Here is a 24,964-nt window from a genome sequence, read left to right on the forward strand (position 1 = left end):
AAATCACTGAACTCAGTTTTCCTCATCAACAAAAAAAAAAAAAAATCAAGATAATAACCGTAACTCCAGGAAAGATAACACAAGAGTGCTAGTCATTCATCGCTTGTCCTCCCCACCCTCCCGATCCACCCTCTGTCCTTCTCCCGCCTGCTCTGCGTCCCCGCAATGCTGACCCCTGCACACTGCGTCACTGGGGCACTCTGCCGGGTGACTTGAAGCCAGGTTCTACCAATGAGGGATACAGGCAGGCTACTGGGGGGCTGGAGGAGGAAGCAATGGGAGCCTTCTCCTCGCCACCTCCGTCCTGGGTCACCAGGTCCAGCGTGTCCAGCCTGCCAGCTTCCCGGCTGCTGCTCGGTGTTCTGTCCTTGGTCCTCCAGCCTCCACCCTCCTCCCTCTGTTCTATGGATCTATGAAAGCCTTCCAGAGTAGATATATTTGGGGGGGGGGGGGGGGTTGTTTGCTTGTTTTAGTTTTTATTGGAATATATTTTATCTATAACGTGTTAGTTTCTAATGTGCAGCAGAGAGACTGCCATGCAAAAGAGATATATTTTTGGATAAGATAACCTGAGTCAGTCTGTATTGCCGTCAAACAAGCCCCCAAAGGCTACAAGGCTACAGCAATCATTTCTGAACCCACGGAGCATGGCTGGGTGCTTTTCCACGTTTTTTTTACCTGGATTCCCCTTATGTTCTGAAATTTCCTGAGTGTCGGAACCATGCATTTCTTTATGCCCTCATTAGCACTAATCCAAAAAGTCTCCAAAATTGTTCAGTTTACAGAGTAAGAATGCGGACAGATTCTAGGTAAAAAGCATCAGCGTGAGTGTCAGCAAGGGACACAGGAAGGCCAGTATGCCTTTCAAAAAAGAAGACTCATTTTCTCCTCTCGGGGGAAAATACTTAGACAACGTGGACAAAATGAATATTAATTTTCAAGAGAAAAACCTACGCGAGTGTGGCTGCCTGGCCCGTGTGCAGAGCTAAAAAAAAAGAATAAGGGAGCCCCTCGCGTCCGCACATAGTAGCTGCTCAATACGCGGGGCTGGGCATCAAGGAAAAGAAGCGCCTGGGCCACGGAGCTCAGAAGAAACTCACTGGACCTGCTCTGCGCAAAATCTCTTCCAGAAAAATTCCCTCCAACCACAAAACGACCTCTGAAGCAACAGATCACGCACGACCAGAATCACAGGAGACAAACTTTGCACTGGGAAACTCTGGCTGAAGCCATTTTACAAAACTCCACGTACTTGTCTTGAACTCTACATTCTGGGGCTGTCCTTCGGCACCGTTAAGTGCTCGGGGATAGACCGTGGCCGTGTACTCTGTGTCAGGCTTTAACCTGAGAAGCAGGACTTCCACGGCGTCCTGGGCCAGAGGAGGGTCAGAGGACGAGGCTGCAGGTTCCAGTCGGTATTTATACCCAGGGGCCGCGGGACCCCGAGGGGGCTGCAGCAAGCTGTCTGTGTTGCTGGCATCTGTTTGAAACACAAAAGGCAAAGACATGACCTGAGACCAAAGTGCATTCCCGTCTGCTTTCAGCCGCTGCCCTCCCCACCGAAGGACGCCACATCAGATAGTGCCCACAGCTGGGATTCTGCAAACACCCGTTCCCCTTCTCTCCCAGAAAGACAGCCATGCTCCTGAAAGGAGCCTGATATTTGTAAGCAATGGTTTAGGGGTGTGTGTATGTGTGTATTGACTGATTCATCAATTGTGTGATACATGTGTGATCTTAGTTTAACGATCAGGAACTGAACCCATGCTCCCCAGCATTGCAAGGTGGCTTCCTAACCACTGACCTGCCAGGGAAGTCCCAGGAGCCTCATTTTCGGAGCGTATTTTGCATTGTACTTTTAGCACAGGTGTCTTAAGCCACTCAGTTGTGTCTGACTCTTTGCAACCCTACAGACTATAGCCCGCCAGGCTCCTCTGTCTATGGGATTCTCCAGGCAAGAATACCTGAGTGGGTTGCCATTTCCTTCTCCAGGGGTTCTTCCCAACCCAGGGATTGAACCCGGGTCTCCCGCATTGCAGGTAGACTCTACCATCTGAGGCACCAGGGAAGACCAGGTAGCACCACAGATAAACGTGCTTTTCTCTCCAAAGCAGCAGCTATTTGCATTTCTCCCCAACTTCTTCCAAGAACCCATCTTCTCCCACCCAACTCCAAACATGGATTTCTAGGGACAACCCGATGATTCACACTGGGCTAAGCAGAGCCCCACTCAAGGCATTCTCTCCCTGGACCAGACCGCTGCGGAGAGAGGGTAAAACAGGCAGAACTGCCGGACCAGGGGGAAGACCGGTTAAAAGAAAAGAAGCAGGAAGATAGACCAGAGTCACCTCATCTCTTCCTTCAAGGCCTTGTGGGTCAGAAGCCCACTTCTGTGACTCACCCAAGCCACTTTCTGTCTCATTTGATCCTAAAGGATACACGGTGACCATGTACTGATTCCCCGGCTTCAGATCAGAAATATTGACCATTAAGTTTTCAGTCGACTCCTGGCTTCCTTCAAGGAGCATCCGGCACGTGTCCGTGATGTTATCATTCTTCCAGGTAAGAACCACATGCGTCACACCCACGAAGGCAGCACGCAGATCCGTAACCGGACCAGGTCCTATTTGAAAAACACAGCATGGGCACCGATGGAAAGGTGCTTGGAGTCACCTTCCATTGTGAATGACTGGGGGCACTGACATTTCAATGGGGCCCACTAAAAATACTTCCTTATGTCAGAGTCCAGTGCAATTCTATCGCTTCACAGTGGGGAGAAAACTTGTCATTATGCAGGAAAAAGGAGAAAAGGATGAACCTGAAAGCCATAATGTTTTAGGATCAGAACTATTCTCCAAGAAAGTTAACTCCTACTGTGATTTGATACTCTTTTAAATTGCCCTTTTAAACAGCAGCTTTTAATATTTGTTTTAGATATCAGGAAGAAGCATCCAAAAAAGTACCCATTTGCTACATCTAAAGGTCTCAATTCCAGATAATACAAATATGTCATAGTACCAACACATTTCAACTGAGATGCTCATCCCCGCATTCCAACCCCAAGAGGGATTTTCTGAAGACTTCCTATGTATACTAGCCCCCTACCATCCTTTCTGTCACTTTATTTGGCTATTTGTGACCAAAACCAAACCACGTTGGCCAAGATGACATCCACATCCTTCGGTCTTGAGATGAGAGCATGGAGATTCAGGATGGCAGGGTGACTCGCTCAAGAATGCAGAGCATACTTGGAGCACCAGGGAACTAGAACCGGGGCTCTAGCTTTAAGCATGGGGCCACAAAGAGTCAGACGCGACTTAGCAACTAGACAGTAACAGCAGTGCTGCAGACGGAGCCACAACCCTGCTTGAGGAGCCTAAACTCAGAGACACTGGCATGGATGCCCGCCAGGCCCCATCCAGCTCTGAGGCGAGCTGGTCCATTCCACGACTTTATTCTTCATGTCAAACGTTGTCCGAGGCCAAGATTTCTAAACTGGGTCATGCAGGTGTCTTTTTTAAAGAAACGGAAGGTGAATAAACCAGCCGGCTCGGTGATCTGGGTGACCGCGATGGACACCGCTGCACCGCAGCACTCTGGAGTCAGGCTCCTGGGCGCCCGCCACGTGGTGCTCAGTGACCCCAGGAGCGCAGGAGAAACTCAACCTCTCAGCATTACAGTCTTCCTCTGTAGCCCTCAGGGTTACTGTGAGGGCACTCTGATGTATTAGGGGCAGCTAAGCACATTGAGAAGACTCACTGGGAAAGACCCTGATGCTGGGGAAGACTGAAGGCGGGAGGAGAAGGGGGCGACAGAGGATGGGATGGCTGGATGGCATCACCCACTCGATGGACATGAGTTCGAGCAAGCTCCGGGAGCTGGTAATGGACAGGGAAGCCTGGCGTGCTGCAGTCCATGGGGTCGCAAAGAGTCAGACACGACTGAGCGACTGAACTGAAGCACACAGTACATGCTCAATAAACAGCAGCTGATAAACACAGCCTTGGCCTCGGGGGCCGTAAGCTGGAGTGAGGCACCTCAGCCCGTGAGCTGGGTGCTCTGGGTCACCTGATCACCTCCCCGTTCCTACAGTCACCCACTCTGTGTCACCTCGTCCCATTACCAACTCTAAACCCTGCTTTCTTCTTCCTCCTCCGTTCTCTTCCACCTCCCCTCCGCCCCGTCCTTCTTTCCCTCTCTCTGTCACAACACGGTGAAGCTTTCCTGCAGCTTTTGTTTTCTCTAAAACTGCTCTGAGGACCTCCAGGGGCTGTTTGAAGGTGCTGGTGACACTGCATCCCTGTAGCTCCTCTTCGTCCAGTTCTTTTCAGTTTCTGGGCACCTGGGCAACATTTTATTTAAAGAAATAATTTCCTAGCTTGCAGAAAAACCACGTTCAAAACCACTGGTTTCGCACTGGCTTGCTTTGTGTGCAGAGGTGTTGCGCCAGGTGGTCACTTCAAGCCACGAGCTCAAGAGGTCAGCTTCCCACGGCTTCCACCAGCCAATGACATCACAGTCCCTCCAGATCAGAAAACCAACACAGGACCTCTTTTTTTGAATTCTGTATTCTTCTGAGCTTAAAAAAAGCATCTCAACTCTTTTTTATGTTTTTGGTTCTTTTCAGCTTTTAAAAAAAAAAAAAAGCTGTTATTTGCAGTTATAACAGGTGGTTCAGGGTACTGATACCTAAGCTAAGTAAAAATCTAAGCTTAATCCAATGTCACTGGGCTCTTGTTGCATTTGAAGCATATACTCCTCTATAAAGTATCCAAACTTTCATGCCCAACAGAAGCTTCTGGGAATACAAACACAACATCAACTTTCCTGGGGAGCTTAAAAGAAGCCAAGTAGTTACCGACAGCATCAAGACACATTTCTAACAGGGTCCCTATTCCCAAGTCTTAGCAGAAAAGTAAGTATTCACCAAAAATAATGAAAGATTTTTAAAAAAAACCAAACAGTTGGAAACAGTTAAAATATCCCAAAACACACAGGACCTTAGTATTAAAGGATCCTGCCACCTGAACTCCTGGGCTTGAAACCACATAGAATCTTGCCTCATCTTCCACAGTCAACAAAAATCAATCTCTTTCCAGTAGGCAAGTTGAATGGACAAGTCTCTAGGATACAGGATGAGAAGGACAGTTCATGATCATTCCTGGGCGCTACTCATCTTACCTACTGTGGTATCTCCTGAAGTCCCATTGCTTCCTGGACTTGAGTCCGTGCTGTTATCACCTGTCTGATTTGCAAAGCTCATCTGCTGATTCTCATTCATACTCTTTATGCCACCCATGGAATTAGAAGCAGTTGTGTTGTTTTTCCAAGTTGGGGTCACACTGGTTGGACTGATGGTAACAGCTTTCATAGGACTGGAGTCTATTTTAATATTGTTTCCAAAAAAAAAAAAAGAACAGAAAAAACATTATTTTTCAAAAAGAAATGTAAGAGTAAGGACTGTTCTGTATATCTACTTTCCAGAAGTGAGTTTTGCAACTATAAAATTTCATTTCTCTTTATTTGCCTCCTGGACTTCCCTCCAACAAAATACATTTAGATTTCCATGTATTTAGATAGATAGACATATACATACATGCGTACATATATGTATATAATACATACATATGTGTCAGTGAAACAGAAGGCTACAAAATAAAGATAAAAATAAGCATGGAACTAGATAGTCACATTGAGTGAAGAAAGTCAGACAGAGGAGAAATATTGTATGACATCCCTTACATGTGGAACCTACAAAACAGAAAGAGATCCACAGACTTGGAGAACGCACTTATGGTTGGCAGGGAAAGGAATGGGGAGAAGGGATAGTTGGGGGGTTCAGGATGGCCAGTACACAGGATGTATTTAAAAGGAATAACTGACAGGGACCCACTGTATAGCACAGGGAACTCTGCTCAATGTTATGCGTGGCTTGGACGCAAGGGGAGTCTGGGGGAGAATGGATACATGGCTGAGTCTCTTTGCTGTTCATCTGAAATTGTCACAACATTGTTTGTTAATCAAACATATACCCCAATACAAAATAAAAAGTATATTTTTTAAAGATAAAAATAATAGAGTTTGGCCTTGTTGGCTACAACTTGAACATGGAGTTAAATCTGTTCAGAAGCTGACCTGAGATGCTAAACGCATCCATCTCCAATGTTCAGAAAACACTGCTTATGGAGATGTGTGTACACTACACGGTCCCAAGGACCCTGCCAAGGTGCCGTGAACACATTTTCCCATGTATGCGTCATAACAACTTCATGAAGGAGGCCACAGCACCATTTTAAGAAGGAAAAGAAACGTGTTAAGACTAAATTTTGATTCGCACAGGGATTCTGGGAAGATTTTAGAAAAGCAAGTTCTTTTTTTTTTTTTTGGCCATGCCACATGGCACGTGGGACCTTTAGGTTCCCGGACCAGGGATCAAACTTGTGCCCTCTCCAGTGGAAGTGTGGAGTCCTAACCACCGGACCGCCAGGGAATTCCTGAAAAGCAAGTCCTTAACTTTCGATAGTTCAGTAAACAAAGTACATCTTAAGACATCCTTTAAAAATATGTGTATATGTATGTATTTTTGGTGATAAAGATGAAGAACCTGAGGTCTAAGAGGACCAATGAGGGACTCACCCAGTGGTCCAGTGCTCAAGACTCCGGGCTCCCATGGGAGGGGGCACAGGTTCCACCCTCGGCTCAAAGGGCCAGGGGCTTCCCTGCTGGCTCAGATGGTAAAAGCGTCTGCCTGCAATGCGGGAGACCCAGGTTTGATCCCTGGGTCGGGAAGATCCCCTGGAGAAGGAAATGGCAACCCACTCCAGTATTCTTGCCTGGAGAATCCCATGGCTGGAGGAGCCTGGTAGGCTACAGTCCATGGGGTCGCAAAGAGTCGGACAGGACTGAGCGATTTCACTTTCACTTTCTTGGGGAACTAAGATCTCACAGGCTGTGTGGCGAGGGCAAAAACATAAATCAATAAACAAAGAGGATAACTAGCCCTGGGTCACACAGTGAGACAGTGACAGACCCAGAAAGCAAAGCTGGGACTCTGATTTTCAGTCTGGGCTCTTAACCACTACACCATTGGGGTGCTGCTCAGAGAGCAGAGAGAAAGACAAGTGTTAAACAGCTGCCAGGGGAGCCAGGCTACGGGGCCAAGAATGGGGAGCAAAGAGATATAAGCAGTTGCATTTTACTACTGAAGCCTAGATGAAGCGATCTTGAACACAGTGCCCACATGAAAATATTGATATTCTCCAAAACCCACAACCCACCCCAAAGGTCTTGCTCATGTGTTTGTACTTTTTGGCAGCAGGTACATTTTAGGAATCAGCAAACAAAAATGGACTGGAATGGGCAAATTTAACTCAGATGACCATTATGTCTACTACTGTGGGCAGGAATCCCTTAGAAGAAATGGAGATGCCATCATAGTCAACAAGAGAGTCCAAAATGCAGTTCTTGGATGCAGTCTCAAAAACGACAGAATGATCTCTTGTTCGTTTCCAAGGCAAACCATTCAATATCACGGTAATCCAAGTTTATGCCCCAACCAGTAATGCTGAAGAAGCTGAAGTTGAACGGTTCAATGAAGACCTACAAGACCTTCTGGAACTAACACCCAAAAAAGATGTCCTTTTCACTATAGGGGACTGGAATGCGAAAGTAAGAAGCCAAGATTGAAGGCAGGAGGAGAAAGGGACGACAGAGGATGAGATGGTTGGATGGCATCACCAGCTCGATGGACATGAGCCTGAGCAAACTGTGGAAGTCAGTGATGGACAGGGAAGCCTGGCGTGCTGCAGTCCATGGGGTCACAACGAGTCAGACGCAAGTGAGCGGCTGAGCTGACTGGAGCCCTTTGAAAGGGTGGGAGAACAGTGCATACCAGGACCCAGGGGTGAAGATGTTCCGCTGTCTGCTGGAGTGAACTGGCCATTCGAAGCCATTCCAGGTGCTGTCACAAGGTCTTCTTGTGCCGCGGCCCATGGACTCTCCCTGGCTGCAGGTGAGAATGTAGTCGAATTGCAGCCAGTGCCTAGAACACAGGCGAGAAAAACAAAATGCAGGCTAATAAGACGGCACCCCACCACCACCACATACAGACTTTTAACTATAATTTTTTTAATGTAGCATAGTTCTTTCATCTTCCCTCCCCCACTTTACAATATGGCCTCTACACACAGATGTTTTTCTTCTTTTACACCAGTGACTCAAGCCTGTGCAAGGAACCTACCAGCTTATTTACCAAACTGATTAACAAGGAAGAGAAAGCAATTGCAGAACTCTTCCTATTGTTTGCACAGGCTTTGCATAATTACTGTTATTAAGTGAGAGTCTCTTTATTAGAAGGTTTCAGCAAGGTCTGCCCCCTTTGCATGACACTGTGAGAACGCTCTAAGAATTTTATCTCTATGGTTCACAGGCTGAGATTTTACCAACCGGGGAGAGACAAAAGTAGTCCTCGGACTTTGATGACAGACAAAAGCCACCGATCTTTATTTTTCAAAGAGATACATTAAAAAAATTACTAAATACTATTCATTTTATTTCTTATAGAAGTGAATAATGATCAAAAAATTAGTGAGGACATAACCCCAGAGTAAATAGTGCTTTCAACTGAATATATTAAGTTCCATTAAAAATTTACTACAGCAAACCCATTTTTCTCATTTTACTATAGACCAGGGAGGACTTCAATGGACCAGGAACTAATTAGCAACTGAGACTCAGCCCTCCACAAGGAAACATAACATACAGGAAGCTACGTCTTGTTTTCCAAAGATTATATACAAAACCTGTACACCATTTTAAAAATCATGGGGTGATGCAGCAAGACAAGAAAATACTTACAGGGCAAGAGTGCATGAAATAAATATACATCATACTGCATTATAAAAATTAAGTTGTCTTAAAAAAAAAACTACCCACAAATATAGGCTAAAAAAAAAAAAATCACAGAAGAAAAATTCGATGTGTCAGGGTTTCACAACTGATCAAATTTTTTCTTTCATTTGCTGTTTCCACCCTCACCCCACTTCCAAAGAAATATTGGAACTAAGCGAGTTTTAGCAGATTAGCATGCTCTGTGATTTTTCAGCGTCCTGTTAATATTGGTGCGTCCATTAGGGGGCAGTAGCGAACAACACAAGAGCAAAGTCGAAAGTGGTCCTTACCACAGGCACCTGTGCACAGGATCTGTAACAGAAAAAGAAAACGGAAGTCAGCAGATTCCTTCAGCCAGGGCAAACTGCAAGTCAGAAATAAGGCAGATGAACATTTAATGACTGGGGTGGGGTGTTGAGAAAAGCTTTAAGCAAAGGCCTGCCGGCCAGGGTTAGGGTGTGAGGTCTTTGAACGTGGGGATTCAGGGTAAGCGCCAGCCATCTGCAAACAATGGATGAACTCAGTTATACGGAGAGCAGGCGGCAGTTGGCTACCCAGCGTTTCATCCCCTGGAAACATCCAATGAGAGCAACTCCCCAGGCCCGCGCTCCTTCCCGTCACTACACTGTACTCTGAGGCAGAAGGACATTGCAACAGGAGTTGAGATTCTCTGGATCAAAAGAAAGAAAGCAAGGCCATCCCCACCCCCATCGCCCCTTCCCCAGAGCCGCTTTGGGTCGAGAACAGGGGATATGAAGCCAGACTGTGGCAGCAGAAATGCACCGCGCTAGAGATGTTCATTGTGCAAAAGTTCATCTTCTATCAGGAGGTGGCAGGAATCTTTTTAAAAATCACACAGCAAAAGGCTTTGTGAAGAATAAACGTTTGAACCAGAGGGTGTCTCCATCTGCCATCTGTACAGATCCCTGAGGATCCTCAAAGATATTTATCAAGTCCCTATTATTTCCCCACACTTTAAAAGCCTAAAATTAATCCAAGATTGTTCAATCTGTTGTTTAGTAAAATCACACCTTTCTGGTTAATGGGATATTTCCAACTACAGCCCTTGTAAAGTGGAAAATAATCAAAAGGGACTCCAGTGGAAAAAATGTCTTCAAACCTCCCATCACACTTAGAATAAAATGCAAACTCTTAACCACAGCCTACAGGTTCCGTCTGTTATCTCCTCTCACGCCCTTTGCAATGTTCTTGAAGCTGGTTCTCCCTTTATGCACTGATTCCCTTCTCCAAAAACACTCTGCCCTCACCCCCCACCCCGCCGTCCAGACCTTCCCAGATGGTGCCACCTCTTTATGGAGCCTGTGTCCCACCAGCCGATGGAAACGAGCCCCATTCACACTGCAGGACTGGTGAGTTTCCTCCCAGCCTTCACCTCAATTATCGTCAGTCTCCTCCAACTGAAATGTACACTCCAGGAGAACAGAAATTGCATCTGTGCCCATGCCTAGAATATTACACACAGTAGGCACTCAGTATGTGTCACAGAAGGAAAGAATGAGCCTCTCATTTTACAGAGGAGCCAATCTCTCAGGCCCAGCGAAGGGAAAGATGTGCCCAAGGTTCCACAGCAAGGACAAGGTCAAGGCCAGTCAGGTCCCAGGAGCCCAACCACTCAGTCCCGTATTCCTCCCACTTATCCCACAAGTTTGCGCTTATCAAATGGAAGAAACAAGAACATCCGTTCTCGTCTCATGAGATAGGTGGGCAGAAGGGGGCCTGGCCCCAGCCCGGTTTCCCAGTGACCCAGGCACTAGTACTCAAAGGAATCCAGCATTCCCCCTCTCCTCGCTCCCTGCCAGCCTGTGGGATGGGGTGCCAGGGGGCAGGAGTGGGGAGACAAGGGGTGGGCGAGCCCTGTTGATTTCCCTTCCTGCTTACACCCCACTCTCAAACTTCCCATCCCCACCACCACCAGGTACCCTTCAACCCGCCTCATCTCAGGCCTAAACGTTTCCAGCTCACCTTCCTCCCTCCAGCCCCCGCCCCTCACTCTCTGCTCTGTAGCCTTCCACATCGCCCAGGATGGACCACGGGGGCAGAAAACGGAGGAATAGGTCACTGGGTAAGCAGCGCAAGGCAGTCAACTTTTTCTTTTGCCCCGAAGTTGGAAAACATTAAACTACATCACCTTGTGACCCTAGGATGGCACGTCCCAGCCCTTTACAATGGTACTCTCTCTCTGCCTGGGCATCTGTGTGCTGTGTCCTCACCTGGAAGCCATTCAATCATCCATCCACCCCACCAAGTATTGCCTAAAGCAATAAAGATCTGGGCCCTGTCTTCAAACTGTTTGCAGAAAAGTAAGGGAAATGAGACACAAGGCTCAGAGTCTCGGGGCCGTGGCGGAGCGAGGGAGGGAGGGGGATGGATGGAGCGTGCCCTGGGGTGGGCACCACCTGCTGAGGGAAGTCGGGGAGGCGCACGTGAAGGGGAAGAGCGTCTGTGCATGTCAGCCCGGGTCCTCAGCAGTCCGAGACTCGGCAGACACTGCCTGGCTGCTGGTCACGACACAGGACAACGTGTCAAAGAGCTCTGAGTTCTGCAGATGAAATTCCAAGAATCACAGTCATGGCCAAACGCAAGTTTTCCAAGATTAGAATCATGCTTTCGACTCTGTGTTCTCAATGCCTTTGGCCCAATATGCACAGAGCACTGTTCTAAGCGCTTTCGGATGTTAACTCATTCACTCTTCCAAACAGCCCTAAACGGGAGTCACAGGTCCCTGCTAAGCTACGGCACCAGGATCTGAGTCCAGGCAGCCTGACTCCCGTCTGTGTCCCAAACCACCAGCTCCACTAGCTTCCAACGTGAAGAAACTGGCAAGAAATGTACCAGAACTAAGGGAAAGTTTCAACATTAACTTCAAAAGATACTCTCTGTGCGCTTCTTTGGCAAATCCAGGTACAGTTTCTCCTGGCAACCCTCCCAAAGAAGACCTTACATGCCAGGTGTACACACCAGCTGGCATCTCTTTGAGGCTCATGATGAAACAGTAGCTAGAGTGACAGCACCCTAGCTCATGTGGCTTCACGTCTTTCCCAGCTTCATTCCCTCACCTTGACCTCAATGGGCCCTGACTTCCCAAATGAAGCATCAGCAGCTTAGTCCTTGCCTTAGGACTCAGGGAATCTAAAGGCTGCAGGCTAAAACGAAGGATGAGGGTACCTAAGAGAAATCTGCAAGGGGTGTCTTGGGGGAAAGCTTATTCTCTAATAAAAAGGAAATGCATGGAAGGAAATACCATCCTGCTTTGCTGGACTTCAGCAGATCTGGCCGTGATGCTTGGAGCTGCTACAGCCTCTATGTGACAAGGAGGGAAGAACTCACCCAGCAGCTGAGGATGGCTGATGTGGGGAGAGAAGAGAAAACACCCAGACCCTTGCACTGCCAAATCAAGCAATTCTAGACTCCTTCTACTTCCAGACTCCTTGACTTCTTAACCCCTTTTTATTTAACTACTTTTGTTTGGGTTGTCTAAGAGTTGTTCCAAAAGAACACTATTTGGAACACTAGTTGACATTATAATGAGCACAAAGCTAGATAACTAATTTTCACACTAATCTTCATTTTTATAGAAAAAGAAAGTGAAAGGTCAGTGACCTGTCATCCAGGGTTACCAAGCTGGTCAGTGAGAGGAGGAGGCCAGTCCAGGTCTGCCAGGCCCCCAAACTCTTCCACTGACCACAAGGCAAAAAGACCCTTGCAAACAACACCCCACAAGATACATGGTGTGGGAGACACCTTATAAGCACTTTTTAAAATAATACAATCAACAGAAAGGACTTCCCCATTGACTTAGTGGATAAAGAATTCGCCAGCAATGCAGGAGGCACAGTTCAATCCATGGGTTGGGAAGATGCCCTGGAGAAGGAAATGGCAACCCACTCCAGTCTTCTTGCCTGGGAAATCCCAGGGACAGAGGAGCCTAGCGGGCTACAATCCAAAGCGTTACAAAGAGTCGGACACGACTGAGCACAGTCCCTCTCATTCCAGTCACTCAATCAACAGAAAGCTCCCCTTTCTAAACTTAGCTCAGAGCACAGCTGTGCCTGGGGGTGAGCGGGGAGAAAACCAGTTTCCACAGATTCCTACACTGAGCACCAGAGTTAACTGCAGAAAAGGGAAGCGGGGACGACTTTCCGGCAGTGACAACTAAGCATGGTGACGAGAATGACTGCCGCTGCTTCCCCTTCGAGGAGACCAGAAGGCACTGGTGGTTGCTCGTCCAGAAGGACTGCATAGAAATCATCCTGCCTGCAAGTTGTTGCTATCCTTCAGTTACTAAGTCGTGTCTGACTCTCTGTGACCCATGAACTGCAACACGCCAGGCTTCCCTATTCTTCACTATGGAGTTTGCTCAAACTCATGTCCATTGAGTCAGTGATGCTCTCTAAGCAAGTCATCCTCTGTTGCCCCCTTCTCCTCCTGCCCTCTTTCCTAGCATCAGGGTCTTTTCCAAAGTGTTGACTCTGTGTATCAGTATTGGAGCCCAAAGTACTGGAGCTTCAGCATCAGTCCTTCCAATGAATATTCAGGGTTGATTTCCTTTAGGATTGACTGGTTGGATCTCCTTGCAGTCCAAGAGACTCTCAAGAGTCTTCCCCAACACCACAATTTGAAAGAATCAATTCTTCAGCCTTCTTTACAGTCCAACTTGCACATTCATACATGACTACTGGAAAAACCATAGCTTTGACTAGACGGACTTTTGTCGACAAAGTGATGTCTCGGCTTATTAATATGCTATCTAGGTATATTAAAGTCATAGCTTTCTTCCAAGGAAAGCATCTTTTAATTTCATGGCTGCAGTCATTCTGCAGTGATTTTGGAGCCCAAGAGAATAAAATCTGTCACTGCTTCCACTTTTTCCCATTTGATTTGCCATGAAGTGAAGGGACCAGATCCCATGATCTTAGTTTTTGAATGTTGAGTTTTAAGCCAGTTTTTTCACTCTCCTCTTTTACCCTCATCAAGAGGCTCTTTAGTTCCTCTTTGCTTTCTGGAACTAGAGTGTTATCATCTGCATATCTGAGGTTATTGATATTTCTCCCGGCAACGTTGATTCCAGCTTGTGCTTCATCCAGTCTGACATTTTGCATGATGTACTCTGCATAGAAGTTAAATAATCAAGGAGACAGTATACAGTCTTGATGTACTCCTTTCCCAATTTTAAAACAGTTTGCTGTTTCATGCCCAATTATAATTGTTGCTTCTTGGCCTGCATATAGCTTTCTTAGGAGGCAGGTAAGGTAGTCATTCCCATCCCCTTAAGAATTTTCCACAGTTAATTGTGATCCACACACAATTTTTAGCATTACCTTGCTATCATGTGGTAGTTTGAGCATTCTTTGGCATTGCCATTCTTTGAGATTGGAATGAAAACTGATCTTTTCCAGCCCTGTGGCCACTGCTGAGTTTTCCAAACTTGCTGGCATATTGAGTGCAGAACTTTCGCAGCATCATCTTTCAGGATTTGAAAGAGCTCTGCTGGAATTCCATCACCTCCACCAGCTTTGTTCGTAGTGATGCTTCCTAAGGCCCACTTGACTTCACACTCCAGGATGTCTGGCTCTCGGTGAGTGACCACAGCAGTGTAGTTATCTAGCTCATTAAGACTTTTTTGTACAGTTCTTCTGTAGATTTCTGCAACTTCTTCTTGATCTCCTCTGCTTGTCCATACTATTTCTGTCTTTTATTGTGCCCATTCTTGCATGAAATGTTCCCTTGGTATCTCTTAATTTTCTTGAAGAGATCTCTAGTCTTTCCCATCCTACTGTTTTCCTCTATTTCTTTACATGGTTCACTTAAGAAGGCTTTCCGATCTCTCCTTGCTCTTCTCTGAAACTCTGCATTCAGTTGGGTGTATCTTTTCCTTTCTCCTTCGCTTTTCGCTTCTCTTCTTTTCTCAGCTATTTGTAAGGCCTCCTCAGACAACAATTTTACCTTTTTGCATTTCTCTTTTCTTTGGAATGGTTTTGGACACTGCTTCCTGTACAATGTTACAAACCTCCATCCGTAGTTCTTCAGGCACCCTGTCTAGCAGACCTAATTTCTTAAGTCGATTGGTCACCTCCACTGTACAATCATGAGGGACTGGACTCAGGTCGTACCTGAATGGCCTGAAAGGGCCCTTCTTCAAACTGGTCCCTCACCCAGAGCGCCAACTCCAGGCAGGGAAGGAAGCAAGCATTCCACAGGCTCCATCTCATTTAACACTCACACAAGTCTGAAAAAAGGAATGCTCACCCCATTGTGCAGATGGGAACACTGAGGCCAGAGAATGCCTTAGGTCACAGAGCTCAGAAACTCCCTGGCTGGCACAGGAGTGAGAAGTGCTTCACAGTGGAGAATTTCCAGCACTTTCCACTTGCTACTTTCCTCTGGGCAGAAGTGTAGACCCAGCCCAAGAGCAAGGGGCACCTCTCGCTCCCAGTCTTTTCCCTCCTGGCTTAAGGAGACCCAGCAGGGGGTGACGACTGAGCCCATCCTGTGGCAAGGGCTCAGGGGACCCCAGAAGTCACAGCCCCAGTGCTCAGACAGAAACAGGGGGCAGCGTTTGCATAAAAGACGGTGGGGGTTAACAGCAGCACCACTCCCAATAGCTGAAAGGTGGAAACAACCCACTGTCCCCCAGCATATAGACAGAATGTGGGATACATGTACAAGGGAACACTAGTCAGCCTTAAGAAGGAAGGAAACTCTGATACATGCTATAATGAGGATGGATGCGAAAACATGACCCCAAATGAAGGAAGTCAGACACAGAAGCAAACAGACTGTGGTTCCATTTATACAAAACGTCCAGAAGAGGGAACAGAAGGCAGAACCAGCGGTTGCCAGGGGACAGAAGATGGGAAGGGAGAGTGACTGCTCACAGGTACTGGCTTTTCTATGGGTGGACCAAAATGTTCTGAAACTGTAATCGATGGAGGCGGTGGTTACCCAACATGGTCAGTGTACTAAATGTCACTGAATTGCACACCTTATAATGGCTAATTTTATGTTATGTGAATTTCACCTCAATTAGAAAAAAAAAAAGACAGTGAGTAGGAGACTATTTATCATCAAGCTGAGCCACTGGCATGGAGTGAAAGGTCGCTTCTAGCAGGACGAGGTTGGGGGGGAGAAGAAGAAGGAGGTAATAAACAGGAAGGCTTTGAAAGGTGGATTTGGACAGTTGGAGAAGGGGGAATGAACATCCCTGAACCAGACACTAGATAGCATGAGCTAGGCAGGGCTTCCCAGGTGGCGCCAGTGGTAAAGAACCCGCCTGCCAATGCAGGAGACCTGAGAGATGCGGGGTCAATCCCTGGGTCAGGAAGAGCCCCTGGCGGAGGGCATGGCAACCCTCTCCAGTGTTCTTGCCTGGGGAAGCCCATGGACAGAGGAGCCTGGCGGGCTACGGTCCATGGGGTTGCAAAGAGTCGGAGCCAACTAAAAGAACTTTGCACGCATGCCATGCACACCCTGATCTGGCACTACTCACCTCCAGAACTGGGAGAAAAGAAAGTTAAAAAAGAAAACATGAGCTGAAGAGCCTGATCATAAGAACAGTGCGGACATCCACTTCCAGATGCAGTCCGAGGATAAAAAGGAAGGAACTCGAGTTTACCGAGCAGCCACAGCAAACCAGGCGCTGAGCTGGGCTTTCTGTGGCCTTTGTCCGGGCACAGACTCAGGGACTCTTGGCTGAGAGCCTGGGCTCTGACGCCAGTCCGACCGCCTGGGTGAGGTCATTCACAGCCACCACTTACTGGCAGTGTGACTCTGGGCAGGTAGCTTAACCTCTCTGTCCCTCGGTGTCCACATCTATGAACAGGGATGATCACTGTATCCGCCTTGTTACCGTGAAAATGAAATAGAACGATCTCTTTAGCCACTATTACTACCACCATTACCTTGAATCTTCAGAGCAACTCTGCAAGGTATTTTATCTCTATTTTACAGATGACAACACCAAAGCTCAGACTCTACTGATATAACCAATAGGCAATTTGAAATGCATCCTTTCCAAAGTGTATACACAGTTGACCAAGAACCCAGTTACAGAGGTGGGCATGGAGGGAGGCCCAGAGGCACTCAGTGGCTTACCCAAGGACACACAGCCCCAAAAACAACCCAGGTTTTTACCTTAGCCTCTCCAGCCAAGACTCCCCAAAGCCTTCTCTCCTGGGAGGCAGACCTGGATGGAGTACTCATAGCCCGCCCACGTCCCCACTTTCCCCCTGCAAAGTCACCCATACAGGTGGCCCACAGCTTCTGCAGGCCCCCAAAACTGGGCTAAAGGGGCCCGGAGAGAAGAGAGACTATGCTCACTGTCCAAGGAGGAAGACGTGGTGACATATGAGAAAAGACTCTAAGATGGTCCTCAGTTCTGCCAAGGACTTCCAGTTACCTAGCAACTCCAGGGAAGGCAATGATCCACCCATTGGTCAACCAGATGGCCGAGCATTAATGACACCCAAGAACACCCAACACCATACAGCAGTCTTCTCCTGCTTCTTTTCTAAAGAGCAGACCCTCACTGCCAAGACTTCCCGCCTTTTTCATCACCCCCCTGCCCCAGGGATACGTTCTTGCTTCTCAGCCTCCTCTGGTCATACTGATGAGCCAAACCCTCTTTGGGAAACACCTCCAATCCTGAAACTTTGGTTTCAGTCACAAGGGTCTTCCTCCACGCCCAGAGAAAACAAAACTGCTAACACCACCCTTGGTACCACCCCAACTCGGCCAAAGCTACAGTCATCACAGCAGTGGTCCACGTTGAACCCTGGATTCTTCCTGCCAAACACCTAAATCACAGGGAGCTCACGAGCCACATTCACCTAAAACCTCTAAATGCCCCCCAGCTCCTCTTCAGGTGAACACTCCTCCTAGATACACACCAAAACAGACGTGTACACCTTCTCTTCGCCCCTCTCCCAAGTATTGGGTTGGCCAAAAAGAAGAAACCTGAATGAAGTTTCTGGCCAACCCAACACCTCTGTGACTGCCCCATGACACCTGTCTCCCAGTTCATAAACTCCCTCCCTTCATCCTTCGTGGGTACACTCAGCAGTCACGGCCTGACGATGCTTGGGTGTTGAATGCACCTGGACTTCCCACTTCCACACTGCGGCCACCCAAACACAAACCTCACAACCCTCAGCCCTAACAGAAGGCAGCATTGTCCTTGGGCTGAAACAGACAGGCCATTTCCCCTTTTACATCTTAAAAGTTCTCAGCGCGCGCACACACACACACACACACACACACACACACGTTAAGAAGTACCAGCCGAGGATCCCATCTGCTGCAGTCTGTTTGTCTGTCTGTCCTGTCAGTGTACCGCTGTGACTCTCCCTACAATCCCTCATTTGAATATAAAAGGCCAAAAGCTAAATTGAAGCTCTTTGTGCATAAGCAGCCCTATTCCTTCATCCACAGACCTGGCCGCGTCTCTCCGTCTCTCCCTTCGATGCGCAGTGGAAAGTTAATGTAGAACTGCCAGGTTACCCTTTCTGGAACATGCCAGTGTTCACGGGGAGCCTGGCGGGCACAGAGGACGCGCTACCAGGGCAACTGAGGAGAGTTTCAAAGGGGCTCTTTACACGGGTGTGACGGGGCCCAGCAAGGGCTGGGTGAGAGCTTTAGCAGCCGTGGGGCCGCACGGGAAGGGGCTGAGGGGCCGGCCCAGCAGGGAGCTGCGGACCGAGGGCACTCATGGCATAGACCGAGGCGGGCAGCCTCCTGGCGGGTGGAGCGGGGTGCAGGAGGGTGGGTGGGGAGGAAGGGGCCTGCAGCCGCACACACAGGAGCCAAAGCAGAGATCATGTCACATCACCGCGGAGCCTGCGAGCCTGGCAGGCACGGCCCAGAGTGGTGATCGAGAGGTCCAGGTTCCACTTCCCCTGGCACTTGTGAGCTCAGGGACTTGGTTGGGTCTCACCGAGCCATCCATGTCATCTGCTGGAAAGCCTCAGAGGGGTATAGGCGATCCAGAGTCCACGTCAGTATTCTCCTGGGGCTCTAATGAAACAAGGTTCCTAAAGGCCCAACCTCATAGCCTTCCTCCTGCCTCAACAAATTCCAAAGTGGCTACCGGACAACTCTCTTGATGACCCTCTATGACCCCTCCAGCTCCAGGAGCTGCCCAGGCTCCGAGTCCCTTTCAGCCCCAGACATTTGTGCCCTTTCCTGCAGCCCTGGCCCAGCACCAGGCCCTGGGCTGGGGGATGCCAGGGCACGTAAGGTGGTCTGGACTCACCAAGAGCCATGGGCAGGAGCAATGTCGAAGACAAAGACCATGCAATGCCCAGAGGGAGCCAGGAGCCACCAGCGGGAGGGCGGGGGTCCCGAGCACACGGTGAGCCAGGGGGATACAGAGGGAGGCACATGGGTGGTTTGAGAGTGATCCCACACGGGAACATCACGCTAGTGGAGTCGACTTCCAAGAATATTGATGAAGCCCTTAACTACTGGCCAACAATGGCATTACAGGTTATCACATTCATCACCTCCTTAAAGAGCCTTACAAGGACCTGGGAGGCAGACACTGTGTTGATCCCCGTTATACAGATGAAGAAACTTAACGACCCAGGGAGCACTAAGCTGGCTCGCACCCTGGACAAATCTCACCTGAGACCACAGAACCCAAAGGCACTTCCGGGGCTGCACGCCACAAACCCCGCCTGTCACAGACCCTGTGGTGAGGTCCCATCCATCTATTTAAACGGGCTGAACGAAGAAGGCCTCTGCGCTATTCTCAACAGGAGCAGAGTCTGAGGATAAATTCACAGAGCCTGGATTTCAGCAAGTGACAAACCTTCAGGTTTTCTATTACACACGTTTGGAGTTTCGGGGTGGGTAATAAGTGACTGAATAACACAATGGGTAACAATAGATTCTTTATCCTTCTAAAACCAAGCCCACACACCATACGACAATAGTTATTTTTACCCACTGACGTCATTAACCAAAATGTGCACCGCGTCAAGCGATTCTCAAAATCAAACAGCGTTTTATGGAATTCGGTGCGGGCATGCATTCCAAGCCAAAATGGCTGTCATTCTTCCATTTATCTCCCTTTAAAATTGGGATAAAAAGGTAAATCACTGGAACTTCCCTGGTGGTCCAGTGGTTAAGACTCCATGCTTCTACTGCAGGAGGGCACAAGTTCCATTCCTGGCAGGGGAACTAAGATCCCATATGCCACATGACCCAGTATGCAATTTTGTATATCAATTATATCTGAATAAAGCTTTAAAAATCTGTATTGCTTTCACTTAAAAAAAAAAAAAAAAAGGTAAACCAGGTAGAAAGGTTGCAAAGGCTGAACACTCCCTCCGAACCCAGAAGCCAGGCAATAAACACCTTTATGGGAAACTTCCCAGAAGACAGGTGTGACATCGTGGGGCAGCCTGAACGCCTGGCATCCCATGCCATCCTGTAGTCCCCAGGCAGGAAGAGGCAGGCCAACAGGCAACATGGCAAGCGGTCCCAAGACAAGACATCAGGCAAAGCAAGATGAGAGTGGGCTGGCTCACTCTGCCTCACAGGCAAATATATGAGGCTGTGAACTTGACACTGTCATCAAAAGAGACTGTGGAGAAGGGTCAGCAAAATCCACAATTCTGAGCCCCACAAAAAGTCAGATGAGGCTTTGATACAAAGAGTGAACAACAACTACCCTGGCAAACACCAGCTGGCTCATCTCTTGCCTCTTGGGGCAGCTGAAGGCATGATGAACATTTCCCTTCCAAATCAGAGAGGAAAAAGTAACTAGAGGGGCTATTTTAGTGAGGCTGTGTGAACTCTGAGATGCAGAGCTGAAGATGAACTTGGAAACCCCAGGCCAGAAGTTTCCATGGTATTTTTAGCAGCAGAACTATTTCTTTCACAAAGAATCTTATGAAGAACTATATGCATAGAGTTCCATATATCATATATATCTATGTAGGTATAAATATCTGTGTGTGTCTATGTGCCCTCAGATAAAAGCAATCTTTTCATTATACACGCAAAGCTCAAGTTACCTTGTTCTTATTTTCAATATAATAGATGCATTATCAAGACCCTGTATTCTCCCATGTATTAAAAATTGATGTGACACACAAGTGTTTGCATTACAGTTTATCGGGAGGCGTTGGAGACAGAGTGAGGCGGGTTTTTTTTTTTTTTTTAAGGAAACTCACAGGAAACACTTATGGAACCCCCGATATGCCTCAAGGGACACAGTTTGTAAAACAGTGATCAATCTCCCCTTTGACTTCATGAAGGAAGCCAAGAACAGTCCAAAGTGGTTCAGCAACTCAACGAACAAGACCCAGCCCTAAAACTAAAGCACAAAGCAGGAGTCACCCGCCCATCTCATGAGAGGATCAGAATTGGCAAGATCCAGGCCCCCACCTGAACCTTTTCCCCACATCATATGCTAAATCCCGGGGTCTAAAGTTAGAACTCCACTGTGCAAATCTAGCCCACTGACATGTTTTACTTAATCTACAGTGTTGTTGCTTTTTTTAAATTTACTTCCATTAGAACACTGTTCTATTTCCCCCATTGTACTTTTTTCCAACTTTGATATAACTGACCCAAAAAAAGATTATATATATTTATGGTATAAAACATAATGCTTTGCCACAGTGTTTCTTAAAATCTTAAGTGAATACTTTAAAATTAGGAGACAGCATGTTTTAAAGTACTGATTTTTAGCTTCTCAAAGGAAAAAAAAAAGGTGAAGAAGATCTGGCCACATGTAAGCAATGAGTCAGGATTCCCCGGTGGTTCAGGGGTAAAGAATCCACCTGCCAACGCAACAGATGCAAGTTCGATCCCTGGGTAGACAAGATCCCCTGGAGGAGGAAATGGCGACCCACTCCAGCATGCTTGTCTAGAGAATCCCATGGACAGAGGAGCCTGGTGGGCTACAGCCCATGGGGGTCGCGGAAGAGTCGGACAGGACTGAGGGACCAAAGAAAAACAACAAAAGCAGAGAGCTGCACCTGAGCATCCGCTCCCCGCTCCCTGGGGGAAGTGCCTGGCGTTCCCCGCCACTCCCTAGCGTCGTCACCTCGAAGCTGAGGACACACGGCAGCCGCCAAGCAACACGGCACCCCGCTCTCCATTTTCTCTATCACTGTGACTTCCCACCATTTGGTGTACTCCATTTATTCGTGTTCCCAACAAGCCGACCGCATTTGAGTTTCTCACCACCGACTCAAGTGCAGTTTGTAAAACTCATGGGTGGCAATTATTCATGATGTTTACTTTCTCACTTTATCTCTTAGGAAGAGACCTCTGACCAAAGTCGGATGTAAAAGAGACCATTTTGCCTGCCCCTAAATTCTCTGTTCAGGCTTCCCAGGTGGCTCAGTGGTAAAGAATTCATCCTGCCAATACCCGAGACAGGGTTTCGATTCCTGGGTCAGGAAGATCTCCTGGAGGAGGAAATGGCAACCTACTTCAGTGTTCTTGCCTGAGAAATCCCATGCACAGAGGAGCCTGGCGGGTTACAGTCCATGGGGTTGCAAAGAGTCGGACACAACTGAGAGACAAAACAAATTCTCTGCTCATCCCCTGACCTGCTCCCCCATGCCACTGCCACCCACCCAAAGGAGCAGAAACAGAGCAGGGAGTTCATTTCTCAGTTGAGGACTTTCACTTCCTACTCTTGAATCTGAATGAAACCACTCCATAAGTCCCATCGGCTCCCTCCAGCACCGCCCATCCACCTTAGAGTGCTGATAAAAATCGCTAAGAGCTACCCTTTACTAGGGCTTCCCTGGTTGCTCAGACGGTAAAGGATCTGCCTGCAATGCAGGAGACTGGGGTTCAATCCCTGAGTCGCGAAGATCCCCTGGAAGAAGGGCATGGCAACCCACTCCAGCATTCTTGCCTGGAGAAGCCCATGGACAGAGGGGCCTGGTGGGCCACAGTCCACGGGGTCGCGAAGAGTCAGACACGACTGAGCAACCAACACTTCTTTTCACCCTTGACCAAGGGCCCGCTGTGTTCAGGCCCAGCTCCTCGTGGACACCTCCCCATCCCCCCCCGCCCCCCACCTGGGTGCATCCACAGCCCATCCTTCCCAGCTCCGCAGCCCCCTCACCTCTCCCCCTCTCTCCCAGAGGAGCACGGACCGCCGGGACTCCCAAGTGCCAGCCTGGCAAGCTCTGCCTTCAACTGACCACAGAAGTTAAGGGGTCTCTCATTTTCTATGAAAAACGGCCAAAAGGTCAAGGGTGGATTCTATCTCCAAGGCCACAAGGACCAACAGGCCCAGAAGCTCCCCACACCCTTCTAGAGTTCATCCTCAAGTAACCCTATGTTCTCCCAAAGTTTGCAACAAGACGTTCCCACAAGCCCAACCACCACCCCACTGATTCCCCCCACACTTGCCCAAGAGAGAAGGGCAGAGAAAGGGGTAGGGAAGAGAATGCTCGGGGCCTGGAGTCAGTTCTGGATTTGAATTCTCATGTGTTCGGTTGTCAAGTCATGTCCAACTCTGTGTGACCCCGTGGACTGCAGCACGCCAGGCTTCCCTGTCCTTCACTACTAGCTCCCAGCGTTTGCTCGAATTCACATCCATGAAGTCAATGATGCCATCCAACCATCTCATCCTCTGTCATCCCCTTCTCCTCCTGCCTTCAGTCTTTCCCAGCATCAGGGTCTTTTCCAGCAACTCAATTCTTCACATCAGGTGGCCAAAGCATTGGAGCTTCAGCTTCAGCATGTGTCCTTCCAATGAATATTTAGGGTGGATTTCCTTTAGGATGGACTGGTTTGAATCCTGGTCCGGGTGGTTATCAGTAAGGAGTCTGGAGGCCAGAGATCTCACCTCCTGGAACTCTTTCACCTGTAAGTTATCATCTACTCTACAGGCTTGACGTGGGGCTTCAGTAGCACACAGTAGGCACCCACAAACAGCAGCAAACAGTCAGCAAGTGGGAGGGCACAGGAATTGAGGAGACACCCTGGAGTCCAGCCGACTGGCGGCACGCACCTGAGCCAGCTCCCTCTCCGCTTTCAGCAACTACAGCAACGAGCTTCCTGAGCAAGGGAGGGGGCAGAGTCTGCAGGGCCCGAGAGAGGGGTACCTGGAGTTCATCCGCGTGTGTTTGATAACTTTCACGACTTAAAAAATAAATGGTTTAAACAGTATTTACCGCACAGGATGACTCTGACAAGCCTTAAATGATACAACCCATGCGAAGCACTTAGCATACAGCGGGTGCCCGATAAATATGAGCCAGTATTACCACTATCGCCCCCGAGCAGGAGCTGGGAGGGGAAGGTTCAAGAGGTGATGGGTGGGGAGGGGTGAGCTGTCGCAACAAAGCGTAAGAAAAAGCAGAACCAGGGAGTGGGGCAGCTAACACAGAAGCAAGGGCAGCAGGGAGAGCAAGCCGGCATCCGGGACTCTGGTCCATGCTAAGAAGAACTGGGGCTGAAATTCTGCGACTGACTGCAGTCTGCACCCTCGCCCGCCATCACGGCCAGAGCGGCACCAGGACCATCCAGCTTCCGCCAGAGGAGAGAGATGCTCTCAGCAAGCCCACCGTCCACCCCGCTCCCCACGAGGCCAGCAAGATGAGAGCTGGCCCGGGTCCTCCGGGTCCTCCCCACCCACCAGGACAGCCTCAGGGTGGCCTTCGTAATCACAGGCGGCGGTGTTCAGTCAGTGCTTACAGAGATTTCTTACCTACCAAATTCTCCTTCAATTAAAAAGTGCATCCATCTCTGGAACAACCAGACAACTGTTCTCCAGATCCGTTCTTAACAGTAACCTAAAAACAACCACCACCACCACAAAAAAGATTTTTCAAGGCAAGGTCATACCACTGTCTTCTCTAAGAGACAGATCTTTGATAAAACGGCACCTGGGCGAATCCCCCAGGGCAGGTACTATCAAGCCAGTGAGGCCACAGAGTGAACACTTTCATTTAATACCCAAGCAGTGAAAAGAGAATGCGGAATCATAAAATACTATCAGCAGAGCCTACCCACAAATGGTGAGGGTGAAGACAGCAATGGGAGGTGACCGATTTTCAACATCTCCTAAAGCCTGATGAAT

General features: G+C 48.4%; 1 protein-coding gene across 1 annotated transcript in view; it reads right to left on the bottom strand.

The window, feature by feature from the left end:
• The window catches only part of PTPRJ (protein tyrosine phosphatase receptor type J), a 169,126-nt gene that overhangs the window by 39,669 nt on the left and 104,493 nt on the right, over window positions 1-24,964 (bottom strand). The window contains exons 2-6 of the mRNA XM_070472991.1: window positions 9,180-9,201; window positions 7,892-8,041; window positions 5,182-5,382; window positions 2,402-2,623; window positions 1,253-1,480 (exon numbers count right to left, since the gene is read on the bottom strand). Coding sequence (XP_070329092.1) covers window positions 1,253-1,480; window positions 2,402-2,623; window positions 5,182-5,382; window positions 7,892-8,041; window positions 9,180-9,201 — 823 coding nt within the window. The remainder of the gene's footprint in view (window positions 1-1,252; window positions 1,481-2,401; window positions 2,624-5,181; window positions 5,383-7,891; window positions 8,042-9,179; window positions 9,202-24,964) is intronic.

Source organism: Odocoileus virginianus, chromosome 10 (assembly GCF_023699985.2).
Source record: "Odocoileus virginianus isolate 20LAN1187 ecotype Illinois chromosome 10, Ovbor_1.2, whole genome shotgun sequence".
In the NCBI taxonomy this organism is placed as follows: domain Eukaryota; kingdom Metazoa; phylum Chordata; class Mammalia; order Artiodactyla; family Cervidae; genus Odocoileus; species Odocoileus virginianus.